Source organism: Musa acuminata, chromosome BXJ3-1 (assembly GCF_036884655.1).
Source record: "Musa acuminata AAA Group cultivar baxijiao chromosome BXJ3-1, Cavendish_Baxijiao_AAA, whole genome shotgun sequence".
Classification (NCBI taxonomy): Eukaryota; Viridiplantae; Streptophyta; class Magnoliopsida; order Zingiberales; family Musaceae; genus Musa; species Musa acuminata.
In genome coordinates, this window is record NC_088349.1 from 33,740,444 (window position 1) to 33,760,205 (window position 19,762).

The 19,762-nt window shown below is 38.4% G+C and overlaps 1 protein-coding gene across 1 annotated transcript in view; it reads right to left on the reverse strand.

The window, feature by feature from the left end:
- Window positions 1-1,040: 1,040 nt before the first annotated feature.
- LOC135629540 (putative MO25-like protein At5g47540) overlaps window positions 1,041-19,762 on the reverse strand; it is a 33,317-nt gene continuing 14,595 nt past the window's right edge. Inside the window, exons 5-11 of the mRNA XM_065137051.1 lie at window positions 18,826-18,919; window positions 16,337-16,396; window positions 10,423-10,491; window positions 10,115-10,213; window positions 1,706-1,750; window positions 1,513-1,615; window positions 1,041-1,255 (exon numbers count right to left, since the gene is read on the reverse strand). Coding sequence (XP_064993123.1) covers window positions 1,179-1,255; window positions 1,513-1,615; window positions 1,706-1,750; window positions 10,115-10,213; window positions 10,423-10,491; window positions 16,337-16,396; window positions 18,826-18,919 — 547 coding nt within the window. The 3' untranslated portion in view covers window positions 1,041-1,178. The remainder of the gene's footprint in view (window positions 1,256-1,512; window positions 1,616-1,705; window positions 1,751-10,114; window positions 10,214-10,422; window positions 10,492-16,336; window positions 16,397-18,825; window positions 18,920-19,762) is intronic.

Below are 19,762 nucleotides of genomic sequence, written 5' to 3' on the forward strand. Positions count from 1 at the left end.
ATCAACAATATAAAAATGAATAGTAACTACACATTTTGCTTCGAGCTCTTTCCCGTCTTTCGTCACTCATCTCATTTGATTTGTCTTCTCATCCTTTCAATATTCTTGTAAGACTTTATTGAACGAAAAAAAATCCTTTGCCCTTCTCTATCAAAAGGTGAAACTATTTCTTCTATAGAATTTTTCTAATATAAAAGCAACAGAAACAACATCGATATCTTTTGAGTTTCGATACCATTTTATTGGGGTGTGAGAGAAAAGCTCAAAACTAAAAAACAAATCCCAAAGATCAACAACCAAATAACATGTAAAAAAAATTCAATGTAAGATTTAATGTAGTATGACAATAACTTATCCATAAAGAAAATAAAATTCTTCAGTAGATGAAAAAAATCAATACAAGAAATCACTCTCCCTTGAGTTAAATTAAACCCAAGCCCGAAACCCTATATACATCCTTTGATATGAACCCAAAGACGACACATTCTTTTCTACTGCCTACTTGTTTTTCCCCACAGTAAACATCTTCACCTGGTTTCTTCTTCATGTGCCCGTCTCATCTAAGAAGCATTAAAGTCTCGTTTGCCACTCCTTACAACTTTGTGTATACACAAGCTAACTGATCTTACAATTCTCCTTGGTCTCCTGTTTGGTACGTACACTTTACCTTTCTATTTTAATGTGACTCTCACAAACCTAACCATGAGTCCAACAGGAGAAACGTGCACTAAATAAACGTCTGAGCATAAAATACATGGAGGCAAACCATTGATTTAAGACTGCAAAAATTAAGCACAGCAAGGTTGCGCAGAGATATTCTCACACTAGAATGGCCAACACTGATCAAGCATCCACCTTAGTCAAATATCTTTTATAATATTCCCTCACATAATCAAATCCTGATCCCAAAACATATTGGGAACCACCATCAAATTATTTTGATACTTTTGTGAGCCTTGCTTGATGTTTGACCGAATAGAATCATTGAGATCTGCTTAACAATGATGGGCATAGAAGGACAAGGAAAGCAACATAAGACGTTCAAAATGCATGTACTTTAAGGCTAGTGTATATTTTCGGTAAATACACAGTCGGTCCATGCATAACATCCAAGACCCCGGAAACAGTGAAATCCCAGATAGGAATTCTAAATTTACAACAACATATAAAAAAGTCCACTATGATGTGTTCTCTTTTTTAAGTGCTTGTATCTCTTTCACAACTTGAGCTTTGTCTGCTTCAAATTGCTCATCCTCTGTTGAAATTGATATGCACAAGTGAGATATTAAATTAGTGCCAAAACCACTAAATCAATTTGAGCTTGCCTTTAAAAAAAAAGCCATTTGATATGAACCAGAAATTATTTGGACATTTGTCATATATAAAAGTAGTTCCACATAATTTGACAAAGAATTCATAGTAATAAATGTCAGGAGGCATATTTTTGTTGGTGTATATCAGAGCTAGAAAAAGTAAAACATAGAGCAAATGCAAATTCAATGGAGATTTTACCTTTGTCTATCTTGAAGTCCTTTAAAAACCGGAGCAGCTTGTCCTTGTTTGTGACTAATATGCTTGTGATCTCAGGTGGCTTATTTTGATTAGCAGCAAATAACTGACATTTGCAATGAACATGCAGTCAATATTTGAAAAACTAAAAATAGATTGGAAGTCTAAATATGCAGAAAAGAAACCTGATTTGTACCTTAAATACATGGAATGCCTCTATTTGGATATTCTTACTTGATTCCTGGACCAGAACAAATAAGCTGATAATGCATAATAATGATCTAATGTACATAAGCATTTAAGACAAAATAAAACCAGTGTATGATGTATAATTATACATTTCATACCAACGAAGACAGCATTATTTACATGTTTTGGTGTTTTAGCGTCACAAACTCCAATAAATTATGAATGAAGAGTCTTTCCCTTTGAACAAAATTAATAAAAATCTTTATGACATACCTTCGAACTTGATAAATCTACACAACTGATAACGAACACTTGTAGTGACATCAGCCAAGTAATCGAGTCTTACCAAATGTGACAAGTTACTAATGGAATTAGAAATCAATGTACAATCATCAATTTCTACAAACTGTAGTATTTAAGGCTTCTACCAATAGGAGCACAAAGCTAAAAGAAACTCAAGACTGCAGAATGTTAGATAAGTATTTAGGGCATATGAAACAGGCACCAACATAGTTGCGCTATTATAGAAGTTCACAATGGTACTACACATCATGGACATGACAATTTAATATCTCACTTTGTCTTTGAACATTCAGAAGCCTATTATAAATGTATATATGAATTATAAGAGGCTTAACAATTACTTATACAAATAGCATATATTCACAAAGGAAAATCAAATGCATACAGGACTAAATTAAAAAGTCTGAATTACATGTGCTTGCCACTAGTCTACATGGCTTAAAGTCTTATACAGAAGATACAAGATATAAGTTACTTCTACATACATACAGCTAATTAGAATATACAAAAGTAAATTTTTAGTACGTCACTGTAGACAGGATACTTGTTGGGAATATCCATCAAGTGTCAGTACCCACTATGAAGAAAACAAGCATTTTGAAGTGTTTCTGTTTCAAAGCTCAAGGTAGAGATTTCCTTTTCCCTCTTTTCCCTTGTCCTCCTAACGAGGACCAACACCCTGCTGTAGAGGCCTGAAGCAAGCAACAATTAGGAATGCTGCTATCACAAATGCTGGTATTGTTAATGGTGAGGAACTTTATTCTCCTCCAGGAAAGGTAGATAAATAAGACCCAGAAATTAAATGAATCAAACCAGCCCCAAAGTCATTGTTTACATTAAACAAGAAGTTCATGTGGATGTTGGAGCAACTCCAGTATGGTGTCCAAAAAATGAATATTGTAGGTTGCCAACATGGTTGAAAGAGGTGACGAGGAATGAAAGGGGAGAATAAAGTGGAATGTCATATCATTATCTTGCTAAGAAAAAGAAAAGGACAAAGGTTTTTCATTACCTTCTATCTTTTCCACAAAGAATGCCATCTAAAGTAGAATAAATCTCAAAATCATGTATACGACACTGATTACAATATCAACTTTTGTTAGCCAAGGCTTCTAAGATACAGCTGCAGGTGGAGTATTAGCTGGTGTTGGAAATTTATGTGCTACCGGCATGGTACAACAAACTGCCAATGCCATCAGCGAGTAAAAAGATATCACAAAACTAATGAAAAAGTGAAGAAAATTAAACAAAACTCAGAACTCTCCTATGCCTTCTTTCCGGCCTTTCCCTGCAAAGCCAATGAGGCATATCAACAAAATGCAAACATTGCTCACATTCCAGATGACTCCTAGAAAGCCATCATTAAATTCTAGCTCATGTTCAGACAACCAATCCAATTCAGCATCAAAACAGGCCAATTGCATTCAGACTATGTTATATCGGGCTATGACTCCCAACAAAAGACCCAAATTGTTTCTTATATCCTTACCAGAATGGTAAGCACAGGCCATCCCTTTAATCCATGTAACATTTTCATAGAATATAATTATGCTATTAAACTTCAATTCAGCCTCTAAGAACGAACAAGATATATAAAAAAAAGAAGATATTACTACAATTCACCATGATTTAATTGCAAATTAAAAAGATAAAAATCTCAAGCATAGTCTCTGGGGATTAGAATCTCATATATCTATGGTAGTACTAAGTAGGGTTTTAAATACCGGTCCATACCACTGAGCTATGCTCAATACGATGCGTACTGATATGTACTGTTGGTATGCTAGGACATACCGACGGGAAACCCTAAAACCTTAAAAATATCTCCACCTACCACGCCAAGGCATACCGACCGATATGCCTTGGTAACAGTCGAAATCTGGGATGGTACTGGTCGGTATGCCTCGGTACCCATCAAAACACTAGTACCGCCCGGTAGAGAACAATCCGCGTACCAATATCCTCTTGGACCGGTACGTACCACCCATACCGAATGGTACACATTGAAATTGAGAACCCTGGTACTAAGTGGCTTAGTAAGAGAAGATTCCATTCTCAAGGAAATTGTCACTCCATGAAATCTCATCACTTAGAACTTCTATAAAACAATCATTATTGGCTTGAGGACTTATCCAACCTATGTCTGTATCAAAAATGTGAACGGAAATAACTAAAAGGTACAAATATAGCAGGAAAGTTGTTGTCTCTAGATGACTAAGGCAGGGCCATTGCGTGAGGTGGTTTGAAGCATGGTTTGCAATACCGGTCCGACAGGCTTCCGGTACGTGGACCGCCTGTTACCGGTCTGGTACTGTAGCAGTACTGTAGCACTGTAGTACTGCTACAGTGCTCGGCACGCTTGAATATACCACTCTGTCACGGACAAACTTTGAAACAAGATGTTTGATGTAATGCTTATATCTGTCCGTGTCTGTTGGCATGTTCATGCCTTGTACAGCATGTAAAGGGGCGGCCGAAGGCTTAATAGTCCCACTTTAGTTGGGTTGGTAGCCTCTTTAGGCTTGTAAATAAAGGTTGTGTCATGTGGACACGTGCGAGAGCTTTTCGGTCTGTAATGGACCATTTTACCCTTTGTTGTGCCACTGTTCAGAGCTTGTAAAGTCTGTTTGTAATTTGCATTGTCTATGAAGTGTTTTTCGGAGATGTTTGTTTGTGGATCCCGATTGAGGCGTTCTCTCTTGCCCGTTCTCTCTTTTGTTGGTCCTAAGGGACAATGGGAGTCTTCGGAGAGGCTGACCTTTGCGGATGGACACGCAAGGGTGCCGCACGACTTAGGCAAAACCAGCTAAGTCCGTGTCATATGGTATCAGAGCGGGACAAGCACTCGTAGAAACACTTAGCATGCAAACATGGGGGACCTAGCGGGGCTGCGTCGAGGGCAGTCAGCACACGCGCGACCGTTTGAGGGAAAACGGGCATGAAGATGTAGGGAAAAGAGTCGCTCAAAGGAGCGGGCATCTGAGATTGGCATTCAGAGGAATGGCCAACCCTTCGCGCAAGAGGCACCACGAGAACAGGCAAGCTTGGAAAAATTTGGAGCGCACAAAGGTTGGGATGGCTGAGTTTGAGCTACGGCTCAACGTTGACAACTATATTTGATGGTGCTCTAGGCAAGCGAGGCGCTTGGTAAGAATGAGACCATGCAAAGTGGAATTAGTTGCTCAGCGACCGAAAGAGTTGTGCAAAGCTCACAGAGGTGAGGGGAATTGCCAACTCGAAGAATTCGGTACTCATGCATGGGCTTGTATGCGGACGATGGAATGTTCGTGGCCATCCCAAGGCGGTCGAGACTCAGCACCATGGAGCATTGAAACTTTCTCTTCGGCATGTCAAGGATACGTCCGTAGGAGGCTGAAGTGTGCAATGAGTTCAGCATGTTGCTAGGCCTTGAGAGGTGCAGTGGGGGCTGTATTGACGGGGAGTCGCAATCTAGCAAGTGTGTTTGCAAGAGGCAGAACAATGCACAGTTTGTTCAGCAGATCGGAGTAGTCCAAGGGGATAGTGGTCTCCCAAACGAAGAGAGATGTTGCTCCAACGGGATAGTTATCTAGGAGGGATAAGTCCCGGCTCTCCAGAGGGAGAATCATGTGAGACGGACCTCACATGTTGAGGAGGAGTACCTCAACAATCAACAACTCCACGAAGCTCGATGGACTGAGCAAGCGGCGAGGAGTCGTCGCATGATCTCGCTTGAGTGAATGCATTGGTGGATGCATTGCGAGATCAAGTGGGGGAGCGACCTAAAGCAACTTAAATGAAGGCACACTTGGAGTCGATGTGGAGATCGAACTCAAGGGAGGGCTGACCCGTGGAATGGTGGGCGCGAGGGCCACCATCGACTCAATGCAGAAACGAGGAGCGGAGCAACTTGAGTGTAACTTGGTGAAGTTCCCAAGCCACATGAAGGGAGCCAGCAGAGAAGTTGGAACATGGAGTAGAGGCACAGTGCTTTTCTTAGACAGAGGTCAAGGACATGAGCTCTTACAGAGGCAAGAGCAGGATCATGTTGTTCCATGGGTCCATTCTGACGGAGTGGACTCATCTTGCATGGTGCCAAAGACGAAGGGAGCTTCTGGGCACATGCACCTTATCTCGGTGGAGCATTTGATGGAGGAACTAAGGCGACTCAATTTGCGGAGGCGAAGTTGGGTTCAGAAGGCCTTAGCACGGGGCAAGAGGACGTAGAGGCGAGTACTCTTGAAGAATATGCCACAGTGTTGCCATTCGAGTTGCTAGGAAGGAAGCGGTGCGCAGCGGAGATTGTGCTGGTAGGGGCAGAGGCCCAGGATCCAGACAATGATGCACAAATTACAGTGAAGTCGGTGGACTTCGGGAGCTACTAGGCGACGGACTGTCCTAGAGCGGTGCTTCATCTAGGTGTGACCCAAGAGTGGGTGGATGAAGGTCGATTGCCAAAGGAGCGAACAAAATCGAAGGTGGAGTCCCTGCGATGTATTGGCAGAGGCCACACACATGGAGGGTTCACAATTCGAGTTTATTCCACAAGGATCAGAATGCAATGGAGATGTCACCAGGAGGCAACGTGGTGCAGCGGATCATGGTGGAACAGTTCGTGGCAATGCGATACACACAAGTTAGTCCCGTGAGGGATGAGATCATATAGAGGTATGATCGGGAGCTACTGGGAGCTCCGCTTTGGTGAACAACACGACGGCAAGAAAGGCTATGGATTCAAGGAGTGAAGGCCATGGTACCGCAGAGTCGGGTCTTCCGGGCGTGCACCGAATTTTGCATCGGATGAAAACCTTGGTCATCAGCATATGGGGGCTGGGTTCCACCAAGGGAAAAGTTCGAATGCAAGTACTAGTGAGTCCCATGGGAGGGACTTGATCATGCAGTGGTATGATCGAAGCAGCTGGAGAGTTGGACTGCTCCAGAGCTCATATTCGCTTAAGGGAGCCCGACAAGTCAGAGGACAAGGTCGAGTAAGCGAACGTTGCTACCAAGGAAGCTAAGGAGAACAGAATTGGTGCAAACCCTACAACGCGATGGCAGAGGCCATGCATGGGAGTTGCAGTCTGTCTTTCCATCGACCAAACAGACTGCTTGGAGAACACAGAGGTGTTGAAGCAGGGAGTCGAAAGGGGCGAGGAAGCAACGACGAGTCCAGAGGGACTTAGCTACCCAAAGTCAAGCAATCAGTTAGAATGGAGGTGAACTCGAAAGAGTGTCACGGAGACATATCTATTGATTGTGAAGAAAAGGGATGCAGATGCGAGGCGACGGATAGTAGGGCCATGGGCATGGCAGCGCCATGGTACCGCAGAGGCGGGACTTCCGTGAAAGTCATTGATCCCTTGCCCTCATGAGGGAGAGCGCTTGGTCGTGAAAGGGGCCGAGGAGGTGGAGCATGCAGAGGCAATCTCCAAGTACCGAGACAAGGCTGAAGGGCAGAGGCCGAGGAACTTCGTAAGACCGGTGTCAACAAGTTTCTCATCAAGATAGCCGTAAGTGAAGGACTTCGGGTCATGCAAGAGTGCACGACCAAGGAACGAAGCAAGCAGTACACGGTGCTGTACCTTTGCTACTCAGTGGAGTAGGCGGCAGGGTTGATGGAGAAGACGGTACAATCCCAGAGGCGACCTCATCTATCAGAGAATTACTCCAAGTTGGGGTGAAAACTTCCCGCATTCCAGAAGTTCGATGGCATTGAGAAGGTGAATCACAGTAGCTAACTCAACGCAAGGAGTGCAAACACTTCAAGTGCTTCAGAAGTGTGAGCAAAGAGCAGGCGAAGGCCAGTAACCAGCTCGATGCATGAAGTACAACCTCGAGGAGGCGGGCGAAGTCAAGTACCTTTGCCTTCTCAACTCTTAAGAGAATGGGCGAAACCGAGTACCCCAATTCTCTTATCTATCCAGCAGAGGAGCTCTGCACAAGTTCAAAGACCCTTCGAAGATAATGGAAGACAATAGTTGTCAAATCCTCACCAACGGTGATCAGTGCTACTGAGAGTAGATTGTCCGCTTCATTTCCCAACGAAATGCCAATCGAAAGCGGAAGTGATGCGAACCTACTTGGATGTGACAACTAACTGAAAGAAGAGTCAATGAGCAGATTTTGTGGAGGAAGGACCCAAAACTTCAGAAGTTTACGAGGCGATGCTCGTTAAAGCTCCAACAAGCATCCACCCAGTTCAAGCAGCATGTGGAAATTTTGAGAGACTGGCGTAGTAAGGATGGTCTTTTCCTTCATTTGGTGGATCCGCAGGAATCAACGAGGATCAACACAACTCAGCCAACCTCACACCAGAGTCAGAGTACTTGGCGAGTTGAAGCAGCATGGCGGATCAAAGGTTCGACTACTCAAAAACAACAGCGGAGAGCAACTGGGAGCCAGGAGGCGCATTGCAGCTGGAGCGGAAGATTGAAGACTCAGCAAAGGCGAAGAGTTGCAGTGTTCACAAAGGCTTCGACGAGGACGTCGAAGGGATAAGTGGGGGAGAATGTCACGGACAAACTTTGAAACAGGATGTTTGATGTAATGCTTATATCTATCCGTGTCTGTTGGCATGTTCATGCCTTGTACAGCATGTAAAGGGGTGGCCGAAGGCTTAATAGTCCCACTTTAGTTGGGTTGGTGGCCTCTTTAGGCTTGTAAATAAAGGTTGTGTCATGTGGACACGTGCGAGAGCTTTTCGGTCTGTAATGGACCATTTTACCCTTTGTTGTGCCACTGTTCAGAGCTTGTAAAGTCTGTTTGTAATTTGCATTGTCTATGAAGTGTTTTTCGGAGATGTTTGCTTGTGGATCCCGATTGAGGCGTTCTCTCTTGCCCGTTCTCTCTTTTGTTGGTCCTAAGGGACAATGGGAGTCTTCGAGGAGGCTGACCTTTGCGGACGGACACGCAAGGGTGCCGCACGACTTAGGCAAAACCAGCTAAGTCCGTGTCAGCTCGGTACACCTGGGTGTACCGAGCGGTATACCGTACCGTACCGGTACCGAGCCCAGGTCGAAACTCCGGTACGGTACGGCATTGCGAACCTTGGTTTGAAGTTCATATGCTACATAACATGTATAGAACGTTTGGTTGCATCAATAATTTGATGGAAGACTAAAGTTATTTTTTAATGTTTGATTAAAAGAGGTAAAAATCTGGAAATTTCTTTTTGAGATTTCCATGGGAGTTTTTCATCTTCCAGAACATTCTCTGTGGAAAGCCAAAAGCTGCTCCAATTCTCCATATGACTTTCCATCATCCAAACAGAGTATGTTTTACTTTTTGGAACATTCCAAAACAAGAAAAGGAAAAGGAAAGGTGATTTTCAATTCTTTTATGTTCATTCCAATCAACTTGTAAAAAAATTATCAACTTGTATATAGTTTCAAATCCATTTCCATTTTTTTCCTTGCAACTGGATCGACCCTCAGCTAATTCTTGATACCAGATATATCAAACAAAAATGAAAGATCATGATTGACTAACATCAACCTGATTCACTAGACATACTCTCTGGTTCTCAGCTAAATAAAAACAACCAGAAGGAACGTATAAGCCAATATGTTGCAAAGTTTTTAATCTAAGGGAAATATTGATGAATTCACAAAGGCAAAAGAAAACTTTTAGGACCACAAAGGTTGGAAAGAAGCTAAAAACAAAGAATGGAAGAAGCTAAAAACAGTCAGATTGGAAAGGTTGTATTATGTCGACAAAAATCACACCAATAGTGATGTATGAAGACCATTTATCTCCTGCTCAATGTTTACTTTTTTGAAACAGTTTCCTCGAGTTAACAAGGAACAGGAATGGAAAAAACAAGATTTTACAAAAAAGTAAATTAATAAATAGAAGCAAATGGCATCTCTAACTGGGATGATACTCTGTTTAAAATTAAATTTGAGGCATCTCCACTTTCCAGAAGTCATAAAACCATAACCTTCATGGGACAGTAAAATGGTTCTTGGTTATACAGTCACATATTCAAATCATCCATGATAAATTTAGAATAAAAAACAAAAAAATTGCAGAAAAATAACTTCAGTTAAAATTAATTTGAATATTTGAAACCAACAAATGGTAAAATTATAAAGACATTAACTTTTTGAAAAACAGAGGACAAAATTTAACATACCCTGAGAAGATTCATTAGAATCATAAGATTATCCTTTGAGCTAACATAGCGTATCATAACTGCAGAATTTGACCTGTCTAGCAACATATCTCCCAGAAGCTGTGAAAAAGAGAACTTATGTAACAAATATGAAGCTGGAGGATGTTCCAAATTATAGATAAGGAAAAAAAAACCACTACTTCCACAGATGAATCAGATAGCTGTTTCCAGGGCTCTCAAGCTATTAAAGGATTATAACCCTAAAATTCATGAAGTGATCCAGCAGGTTTATTTCTCCAAAATAATCTGTTACATCAAAGTTGCATTACCTTGATAGCTTGCCTTCTTGTGATGTAATTGGGGGATGACAGCAGCCTTGAGTTGAATTCAGTGAAAAACTGTAACCAAAGGTAGTTGCAAGAGTAAGATAAACTCATAAAAGCATATAAAACAAATGTTCAATATTTTTTAAAAGTTGTTTTTCCTCAAATCCTAGGAGTACTTTTCTCGAATTAATTAACAAAATATAGATGTACCACCACCAATCAAAGATTTAAATCTCAGTCCAAAATCAGTTTTGGAAACCTAGTAGACAGATACAATATCAGTATTCCAAGTGGTATTCCAACCTATATCACATAATATTAGTTAATAAGTAATAAACTATAAAATTGAATGGCATTATAACATTATTGAGCTATATGTTTCAATATACACAATTGATCACACTGGTAAATATCAGTCCGTACTGTTCGGTAAGGTCAAGATTTGAAACCTTGGTATCAATGTTGAAATTATGGCCCAACTAGAAGTCAAGGATAGGTTAACAATTGAGCTGCTAATGTAGAGACTAGCAATTAAAAATAAAGCCAAAACTAGCTAGTATGGATGAACAGTTAATGTGCAGGCTACATATTAAGACCAGTGATTTAAAAAGGCGCTCAGGTGCTCGCCTAGGCGCTCGGGCAAGTTGAGGCGAGGGCCGAGCGCCTCGTTTAATGGCCAAGCGGTGCGCTTCAAAGAGGCGCCACCTAGGCGCTCGCCCGAGCCCAAGCGACGGGCGCTTTGGGCGAGCGCCCGATTTAAACCAAGCGGCTGACCGTAGTAGCGACAACGGAGAGAGGCAGCGAGTGCTCGATTAGTTGGTTCGATTGAACCAACTAATGCACACATATTAGCCTCCCCCTCCTCACAACTTCCCCTAACTCTACACCCGATTCCGCTGCCTCTCTCTGCTGTTGCTGCTGCCTCTCTTTGTTACGGCTGCTGCTGTCATTGCCTCTCTCCACTATCGCTGCCTCTCTCCGCTACCGCTGTTGCTGCCACTATCGCTATCGCTGCTCTCCGCTACCGTTGCTGCTGCTCTCCGCTACCACTGTTGCTACCTCTCTCCACTATCGTCCGCTGCCTCTACTCTCCGCTACCATTGCTGCGACTCTCAAATAGTAGCCTCCTGTTCGCGACTCAATTCTCACCTCGGTATCTTTCTCACACTCTACTCTTCTCTACTATTGTTAACAGTAGAGAATATTTTAAAATATCAAAGTATATTTTTTATATTTTAATATTTTAGAGCGCCTCGTTTTGCTCGGGCAAGCGCCTAGCGCCTCGCGCATTTTGGTACCTTGGCGCCTAACGCTTTTTAAATCACTGATTAAGACTAAGGCCCAATACAGTCAGGTTTGTGGTTAGACAAATGACAACATCAGTAAAACAGCATAGGAATTCAGGATCGCAATCCGACAGAAACATTATAATGAGGTTTATGTTACACAACATGTAGACTCTCTTGGGTTAAGAATTATTAAGTGCCTCCACTTCAACTCCTTACTTTTGGATTGAGTGACAAGATAAACAATTGGAACGAGAAATATGACATATTGGCAATTTGTTACTCTCTTTAACCCCTCTCTTTTCGAGAACCTGTAATACTATTTATAATGAACAACCACGATCTACTATTAGCTATAATTCCTATTGTCCTCTGTACATTAGAATAGTCTAAATGGGATAAGAACTTTAAATCTCAATTATATTTGAAAAAAAAATCTCTTTCTACATCAGTGTATTGGTTAAGTCACTTTCCTCGATAAACAATTTTGGGTTTCAAGTATGAATCATTTTTTTAGGACTGAATCAGTTCTTTCAGGAATAAGAGATAACTAAGGTCTAAAATGGATGAACAGGAAGTATTAAATGTAAAAATAGGTGGCTTCAATATTCAATGGTAAGAAGATATTGATAAAAAAAAACTGTTCATTAGAATAAAACCAGGTAACCAAAATGAGGAAAGTGTTGAATTTTTATGTGATCATCAAAAGTTCCATACATCAAAAGGAAAATTGTATAAGATCAAACATGTTTTATGGATATGCACCACAACAACAACAACAACAACAACGAAGCCATTGATCCAACTATGTTTTATGGATATGACTGTTGTATAATTAAGAAAAATGTACATAAGGTGTATATGGTCGAGATAAGAAACTTTAGGTGGTTTTGCAGGGTTGCTCCAAAAAAGGAAAAGAAGAGTCGTTAGCAAACAAGTAAGTGTAATCTGGTAGAGGATAAAATGAGAGACCATTTAAGATGGCAGGGATATGTACAAAATAGACTTATAGATATTGTGATTATACAAGGTAAGTCCATTTAATAATGCAAGAGGAGGCAAAGAAAGGCATACTAAAACCTTTGTAGAACCAATAAAAAAATTTGAATTCTCTTGATTTAACAAGTGATATTACTCTAAATAAACTCAACGGCAGGAAACGATTTGTGATGCCAGTCCCATCTTTTATGACTCAAATGTTTGTCATTGTAGGAATGGAACATCTTTTTTGCAATTGGTTATAATTGTTTCAGTATGGTTTAGGGTTTAATCACAACAAACCAAAAATCACCTCAACAAGTGCATGAGAACTTGGAAGACTAACATGAAGAAATAGAATCAAATGCTGGTAATTGAAGAAACAAGAAAGAAAGTTAAAGGGAAGAACTACCTAAGTCAGACAAGAGGTTTAGAATCTACCATCATACAAAATCCATGATTTAGCCATGAAACTAGCAGCAACAATTATTTATCTGAAAATTTCATATTAAAATATGAGGTCTTAAAATGATTTCAAGAAAGCATTTTCATATAATTACAAAAGGTCCAAAATTTCAACATGTTTGCCCTGCCAGATAGCTAATGATAGCCCAGGCAAAACTGAAAGCAGATATGCCCACAACCATACCCAATTAATTACCCCCCATTCCCCTTTTATCAATCATGTCACACACCAAACATGCTTGTGAAAGCAAATAATGACATACTAGCATGGAACAAACACAGGGCTCTGAGCCTGTAGAGGATCTGCTGACACATAATTTGTCAAACACATAGATTATGCCAGTGAACAAAAGACCGATCTCATACAGTAAACATATATTATGCCCCATGCCAACAAAATTCAAACCCTCACTATCACCAAGGGCAGCACCAAAAGCAAGACAACTTCATAAGATCTACTTATTTTGGTGCAATTCATGCTAACATCACATAATTATGGAATAAATATCCAATTATCAAATAAATGTCAAAAAGAACATCTGATCAAGTCTCATGAAAAAGATAAACTAAATTTAGAACACATTCTGGTGAATTTTAAGAACCATAACCAAAATTATATATGAATTCAGATTAATGGATACTAATGCATATCAAGAATTTACAGGAACTACAAACAAAATATTTACTCTGTATTTACTGCAACAAACAAACAAAAATTATCCAAACTACTCAGTGTCCTATAAAACCATAAAAGAGTATGAACTTCAATAACATGAAAACAAAAGAAATTGGTGCTTTGAACAGAATAATCCTTTACAATGAGACCTAAAGATCTTAATTCAGTCAAATACCATGCAGATGCAATTAGGTTGTAAAAATATAAGTACCCCTTAAGTTACATAGTAAGGTTCTAGTCAAAGAGAAAAGACACATCAAAGCAATAGCATACAGCTTCCTTTAATTTCCCTTATGCAATTTAAAGGTTTCCATACTGGCATCGAGTAGAAACACCTTGCAGTTTACTAGGCATGCGAAGCACAGAAATTACTTGGCCTGCCTTAAACAATTTTCAAAGTTAGATGTTCTTGCATTTGTTCCTAACTATTAATATGTCTATATGTAATTTTTTGATTTCTCCACATTTTATCTAGAGCATCAAGGTTCGCCTTACCAACCCGTACCGATGTACCAACCGACCAATAGTACGATATGTACCACTCCGAACCGACATATCATGTGTCAGTACAACAAGACATACCGATGGTATGAAAAAATGATTGAAAATAACTCTAAAATTTTTGAAAAATAGATAAAAAAATTAGATTAGGGTTTTAAAGTTGAATATATATATAAATTTAGTATAATTTTAGCAAAAAATAATCTAAATTAGGAAAGAATAACGGCTCATATCTTTTTCGAGATTTGAAGAGTAGCTTTATGGTACGTTCTGAATAGTTCTTTCGTTGATATTAAATTATCTTATAAAGAAATGATTCAGATTGTTAGATTATTGTTAAACAACTTAAACTTTAAGATTCAAATGAATCAAGTAATCGATCTATGGATATACTTGGGTCTACCATCAAAAAGAAATTATGGAACTCCAAGGGTGGTGGATCGACGTCCTCGATCCTATGTATCTGTATATCAACTTAGGTGTCAATCCTCTCTAATTAGCCTCCCAAGCTTGATCCAATCCATAAATTATACTTTTGTGGAGTTCAAGAGAGTGCAAGTGAGAGAAATATGCAAGTTATTGAGATAGTTGATGAGTTAAAGACAGTGAAAGGGGAGAGAATGACAAAGTAGAAAGGGTTTAAAAACCCTTAGATCTGGTTTAAATGGTCAAATGGACTATTTGAATTCAACAAATCCCAGCCATTGATCGATATTGATCAAAATCCAATGGTTACTAACCAAAACAAGTTGGTAACAATCAGATTTCGATTGTTTCGATCAATACAAACCATGTATCAGGAGATATAGGGTCCCCTGTTACAGACCATGCGATACAAGGTCGTCTGCATGCTGGTCCCTTATCAGACCAATACATACCGCTCGGTATAAGTCAGCACGACAAACCATGCATAGCATTAATAATATAATTTATTGACAATTGTAACAAAAACTTTATATTCTTTTATTTTATTGGACTTTTTATTGTCTTCCTACATTTCATGTTAAAGTTAAAAGCAATGATCGAAATATCATATCGTACCGAAGTTTTGAGATGCTCGGTACGGTACGATACTGTATATCGGGCGGTATATTTCAGTATACCGTTCGGTATATATATAGTAAAAAAAATCTTATATATATATATATATATATATATATATATATAAGTAAAATAAAAAATCTGCGACGTCGCCTCTCTTCTCCCCAATCGGGGCGACGTCGCCCTTTATATATATATGTATATATATATATATATGTATATATGTATATATGTATATATGTATATATATATATGTATATATGTATATATATATATATATGTATATATGTATATATATATATGTATATATGTGTATATATATACCGCACGATAGTGGGCAGTCCGTGTACCGGTCTACTGGCGGACTAGTACGTACCATCTGGTATGGACGGTATTATTCGAAATTGAAAACCTTGACTAAAAGCACCACATGGTACGCCATGTGAAAGGATTGTATACAACTATACATCCATGATACACTATACCTTTCTACTTCACTGAGAAAAATGTTCTAAAAGCTGGTCCTAGTAGCAAGCACTCTATAAAGATGGATAGTGAAAATGGACAACAAATAATTATCTTATTTATTTAAAAAGCTAAATCGAAGTCTGACAAACTAAAATAACTATGAATTATGATGAATAAGAAGATATCAAAGTCACCAATAGGTAAATAAACAGAACTGGATATCTATTCTAGGCTATATATTAGTATAATATTAAAATTCAACTTATAAATTGACTTCTGCAACAGATTATTCATCAACAAAATTTAATCACCAAGATTATGCCTAGAAGTTCAAGCTGGTTAATAAGAGCCAAGTAAATTTATCAAGGGATCAAATAAGCCCAGCTTTTAGCTATCATGAGTTTCAATTCCTGGATCATATCAAACATCATAGACTCTCTAGTTCATCACTACAAAAGAATAAAGCTGCAGCAATAAACTCATGCAGAAAGTGATCACTTACCCAATCATAATTCTTAGCAAGAAATTCAGCTACAGTTGATTTATGCCGCGTCAAAAGCTCCTGAATTACAATTACAAATTACCTTCACTGCTTATAATAATTAAATATACAAATGTATAAGAAATTTTCAAAAAATCAAATAAAGACATTGAACATCTGCCAGCAAAGTCAAAAGGCTAGGATCAGCATGCAAAGACTATCATAAACAAATTTACTACAAAATGCAGAGTGAGAGTGTGTGAGAGATTTTAGCAGATAAAGCCACACAAACCCAGTAATGATTTCCATAGGTTTTAAACTGAAGCAAATTTAAGGTATAGAAGTGATGGCCCACACAAAATGCATTATGAAGGCGTTAGAAAGATTGGCTCAGACAAGGAGGGGTTTGATTGTTCTGTTGCTAAGACTAGAACCCATTCCTCAAAAGTATTGCACTTAAGATGATGACCGCTAACTAGAAGCCACATCAGTGATGTAGGTCATTAACTTTGATACCAAATCTGATGTAGAACAAGATACTCCATACCAAATCTGATGCACGACATGCATACAGAACAAAGAAAATATTTTTTTAATCCAGGATTTGAGAATGCGATTAGAAAGAGAAGGATGAAAAAATAGCTTCAAAGTTATTCTGATTTTTAATCATCAAACCTAAGGCTCTATTTCTCATGCCAGACATGCCTCATGCAAGGACAATGGAATCATACCATGGAGGGGATTTATACACCAAAATCACTCTGGCTCATTCATACAAATGTAGTCAGTCTCACATAACTTATATATATTAGAAGGTCATGCCCAGTGCACAAGACTTCCACCAATGCGAGGTCCTCAAATGTATGCAACCACAGAGAGGTTATATTTGCAACTCAAACCCTTGTCTATCAAGTTACAAAAAAGACACCTTACCGATGTACCAACTACCAAGGTCTGCCAATATATATGCGTGTATATATACATACAAACATATATACATACATATATATATATATACATACATATATATATATACATACATATATATATATATATATATATATATGTATATGTATATATATTGTGAGAAAAAGAATATATTCTTTCAAACATATGTTTTATACAAATTTTTGAAGAAAATTACATTCACTAAATCAAGACTTATCAATCATTCTATGTTATATTTAATGGTAAATGTACTCCAAGTTTATTTTGGTGGACAATCTACCTTTTTACAGAATAATTTATTGATATTAACTGCTTTCTTTTCATATTCTTTGAGATTATTTATAAGGTCAAGAAACTTAAACAAGCCTCAAAATCTTCAACCAAGACCAAGAATTGTTTCCCAACTTTTTGTTCAGCATCCTTTTTTTTCCTGAGAAATCTAAGTAAATAATATAAAGACATCAAAGATGTTTCCATAAAGGTAGAGCCTTGGTACAACGAAGGTTGCTTCTTTATGAATTAGACAATCTAGGTTCTCCCTACATGTAAGGGTAAGATTTAGTATTGGTGGGAGCCCCAAGCATTGGGTTCATCATGTCAAATATGTTGCAAAGAATCAATTTATAATATTTACATAATTTTCCTAAAAGGGGGTACTCAACGCACAAAGCTCCCTTACCTTTAAATATTTAAAGAGATTATTTCTGTGACTTGAACCCAATGTACTGTGGAGGTTTTATTTACATAATTTTCCGAATATACTAAATTTATTCCATAGACGAAATAGCTTTTTCATCACAAAAGACAACAAAATTAACAAAACATGGCTGCACTCCCACCCAAGAGCAACAGTGCCCATGCCTTTAAAACTCTCTGCTTGAGTATGTGCATGGTTTCTTGGTTCACTTGCCCCAAGCAACGGTGCAGTTCCACCCTAAGAGCAACTACCTACTTTGACAACAATGCTTTTGCAATGCATAAGAAATTTCGCAGCTGCAGCTTTCACATGAAGAACGGATATTGCGCTAGGCATATAGGTTTTATACTTGCTGTGAATCCCTTGCTTATATTTATGTTGTCCATCAAAAATCCACACCAGCTTTAGAGTTGACACCAAGTGGAAAGCATGTAAAATGGCATTATAAGTCTCACAGAAGATTCTTGATTATAGGATTTGACCTATGCTCTATACCATTGACAGCAAAAAGGCCTGGATGGTGACAGTGATGGCAGTCATGGTGATGTAGTGACAAGAAGGATGATGATTTATCAAGTATGACATGTATGCTTAAATGTGCATAGTTATATAGATGCAACCTAATAGAAAGGGCTTTATTGAGTCAGTAGTCTCAAGATCATATCAACTGTGTAAATCTTTCCCCTATCTTGCATCTTTGGTTACATTTATCATATTTAGTAATTTTTGTTGTATCAAACTTCTCCCCTATTATTTTTAGAAGAGAATAGTGCTTAAATCAGATTACTACACTTCCATACTGTGAATAATGCAACAAACAATTAATATTATAACGTAAAACTCACAAATGGAAATAGTAATTCACCTTAAATGTTGCAGAGGCATCCGATGCAATGTCAAAATTTGGAAGTTGAATATAATCAAAGAACTTCTTCATGTGTTCTGACTCTAGAACATACCTGTATATGGAAACTTTGATAATGAAAAAAGTATATCCCAATAACTGGCACTTAATTTGATACTATCTAACAGATCAAAAATAAAAGTAAACCATATGAACTAGAAATAGCATTACAAATATAATACATAAATTCCTCTATCTTTTTCATGATTAAAAGTTAAAACTACTTGGTACTTTACGACATGCAATATTAGCCCCAGAAAAGGTAACATATAAAAGAAGCAGCCTGGATCATTTATGTACAATGCCCACACATGAAATTTATAAGAGATCAGAATCTCTGTTTTCTAGATCACTTGATCTGCTAAAAAATTCCTGCTCTTTAGGAACTTGCAAAGTAGTTCATAAGCACCCTAGATTTTTATGTACTACGCCTAAACATGAAGCCTGTAGTTGTTAGATCAGGATCACTATTTGCTAGACCAGGTGTTCTGATCATAAGCTTCTACTCTATAAGAACATGAGCAGTAGTTCACAGGAAAACAGAAAATAGGGTCCATGAAACTGATACAAATATTTTGAAGGAAAAATCAGTGCTCCTATTGGAAAAATTAAAAGAAAGGCAAAGGTACTCAGAGCATAAGTGCAAAATAAACATGTATATGATTGCAAAAATAGGTCTATTGTTTTTCATGGACTTTACGACGGATGGATTTGCCACATATTCCATCATGCCTTTCCACCTAAGGTCTTCAAAATTGGGCAAAGTAACTTCGCACTCTCCTTACACTTTAGCTCTACAAATTACAAAAGACATATCCAAGACCTCTCCTTCCAGGAGGTACATCCACCTGCTGATCCCTTTTAGTAATTGTTCCATCTTAAATTTAAGCTTTTGATC